General features: G+C 44.4%; 1 protein-coding gene across 1 annotated transcript; it reads right to left on the bottom strand.

Moving 5' to 3' along the window:
- Positions 1–1,292: 1,292 nt before the first annotated feature.
- On the bottom strand, positions 1,293–2,225 carry LOC143926798 (olfactory receptor 6B1-like). The gene has a single exon (XM_077450845.1). The coding sequence runs from the start codon at positions 2,223–2,225 to the stop codon at positions 1,293–1,295; it is 933 nt and encodes a 310-aa protein (XP_077306971.1).
- Positions 2,226–2,838: the final 613 nt, after the last annotated feature.

Here is a 2,838-nt window from a genome sequence, read left to right as displayed (position 1 = left end):
ATTTGGCATCTTCTGGTGATTTGAGGATATATGAGTGGCCTTGATGTGTCACAGTTAGTTTGGTGGGGTAGCCCCACTGATAGGTGATTTTGTATTCCCGTAGTTGAACAGTCATGGGGGAAAACTGCTTGCGTTGTTGCATGGTTGCTGCTGAGAGGTCGGTGAAGATCTAAAATTTGGAGAAAGGGTCAGGAAGTTTTCACATTTTTCGTGCAGCTGCAACAGCCCTTTCTTTAATGTGAAAGAAATGTATCCTGGCTATCAAGTCTCCAGGGATGGTGTCAGGAAGTGAAGCGGGTTTTGCCAGTCTGTGGGCCCCGTCAATGACAAAATCTTTAGGGTTTTCCATAGGAAGCAGGATCTTAAGGAGTTGTTGTAGGTATAGAGTTAGTTCTGGATTTTGTGACGGATTCGGGGATGCCACGGAATTTCAGGTTATTCCATCGGGAGCGGTCCTCGAGGTCTGCGATTTTGGCTTTCAACCACTGTATGTCAGTGTCATGTCCCTAGAATTCTGCTGACAGGCTATTATAGGCATCTGCATGTTCACCTAATGATCTATCCACTGCATCAACTCTTTCCTCCACGTGCTCTATATGTGACTGTAAAGAGGCCAGGTTTCTATTTAGGTCTACCTGCAGATCATTTTTAAGGGATAATAGCATTTCCTTTAAGGTTGAATTCTGAGGCAGGCTGATCCAAAGCTGGGAATGCATCTAGAGATTGTGACTGAGGGGATGTGTGTGCGTCATGGTAAAATTATCCTCATCTGCAGCCAGTTGCTTTTTACTCACCGGCCCTTTGGATAGTGGAGAGGCTGCAGACGATGGTGCAGGTCTTTTCTGGGAGTTTTTGTCCTCCTTTTGTGTGGCTGTATCCACAGCAGCAGCGTGGATCGGTGTGCCTGGAGCGCTGTGCTGTGAGGAGGGGGCAGACTCCATCTCGCTCTCTCCTCCATCTGCTGAAGCCGCTATGTTGCAGAGCATGTGGAAATAGTCTGTGAGCCGCCGATGTGTGTTGATCGGCATGTAGCAGATCTTACAGACATCCCCAGATGTCAGAGGGCTGAAGGCAGCCGGGTCCAGGTGTTTGTGGAGGAGACACCGCTCTGTATGTTGCTTTTCCCCGCCGGAGCTCCTAGATCAAGCGACCATACTGCTCCGCGGCAGGGTTCCGCCCCCCTGTCATTAATGATGTTAGTGTTTGTATGGACTGTTTGGATGGAGTCTTTGGTTTGGAGGCCAGTAAACGGGAGTAGATGACATGGACAGTCACAACAGAGCAATTAATCTTTACCCCAGTCTTTCACTTAGAATTTTCCTCAAGGTCCTTCTTATTTCTTGGGTCCGAAGACAAAAAATGATGGGGCTGCTGAAATGTGGTACATAGGTGTAGAGGCAATTTAGCAACACAAAGACATCGGTGTTGGAAAGTATCTGAGCCTGGATGCCATAATCGATGACCCGAGGTAAGTAGAAGAGAGTGATGACAAACCAGTGTGCGATGCAGGTGTTGTAGAGCTTTTTCCAGTTTTCTGAACGGGATGTCAGACAAATACTTGCAATGATGACAATGTATGAAATTAAAATAAAGGTTAAAGGACCTACGTGCATGATTATACCAGCATAAAATCCATTCCTTCTGATTATCGAAGTATCTGTACATGATAGAACAGCAACAAGAGACATAGAGCAATAAAACAACCGGATTCTGTTTGGTCCGCAAAATGGAAGAGGAAGAACCCAACTCATGACAAATAATCCAACAGAGGAACCAGCAAGCCAGACGAGGCAACACAACGCCATGGTTACTTTATTGGTAATTATAGCATGATATCTAAGAGGCTTGCAGATGGCAACATACCGATCAAAGGCCATCAGCATAATGGTTAAGGAATCAACACAGTTCAATGAATGGATTATCCCCATCTGAAAACAACAGGCAGTAAAAGATAAAGTCCCATCTCCAGAAAAATATCTGACGATAATATTCGGCATGGTCGCCGTGTCAAAAGTTAGGTCAGAAACGGCCAGGTTTAGGATAATGATATACATGGGCTGGTGTAGATGGACCTTCAGGAGGATTATCATTATCACTGTGATATTTGCACACAGAGATAGGCTGTAGACACAGATGATTACAGAAGCAACCGCACCATAAAACTTTTCCGGGAGACCTGGGAAACCAATGAGGATGAAATGAAAGACCTCAGATTCATTCCCCATGCTATCTGTGGGACACAAAGTAAAAAATGTATGTAAAAAAAGTTATGGCAAAATCACTGGTTAAATATGATATGTTATAATAATTAATAAAATCACACATCAAATGTATTGCATAACTACATTGTGATTTTCTCCTGTAGGATTCAAAAAAATGTGTTTGCAAACTCTCTTTGTAATAATTTATTCAATTTAGTTTTTGAATTTGTTGCCTAAAATGGTGGCGTTTTGGCAAATCTTTATGATTCCTACCCACTTCCATTCATGCCTGCTCGCCTCTCATCTGTTACCATTCTTCTCCTCTTCCATCCACACCTGCTCTCTTCCTTGGCCATTACCACCAACTCCACCCATGGCCACTCTCGTCTTTGACATTTTTCCTCTACTTCCATTTATCCTCGCTCTGCTCTTGAGCCATTTTCTTCCACCTATGTCCATTCTCCACTCTGGCCATTCTACTCCACTCCTACCCATGCCCACTCTCTTCTTTGACCATTCTCCTCCACACCCATCCATGCCTGCTCTATTCCTCCACTCTCACTTATGTCTGCTTACCTGCTTGTACATTCTCCTTCACTGCAACCCATGTATGTTTTCATCCTCGATCATTCTCCTT

This window comes from Lithobates pipiens, unplaced genomic scaffold (assembly GCF_037356315.1).
Source record: "Lithobates pipiens isolate NorthernLeopardFrog02 unplaced genomic scaffold, aLitPip1_a1.2 Scaffold_23, whole genome shotgun sequence".
Taxonomy (NCBI): Eukaryota; Metazoa; Chordata; class Amphibia; order Anura; family Ranidae; genus Lithobates; species Lithobates pipiens.
The sequence above is the reverse complement of the archived record's forward strand: the minus strand, read 5'-3'. Positions and strand labels throughout refer to the sequence as shown.

Coding starts and splice junctions, on each gene's coding strand:
- LOC143926798 (XM_077450845.1), bottom strand. CDS start 2,225: ATGGGGAATGAATCTGAGGTCTTTCATTTCATCCTCATTGGTTTCCCA.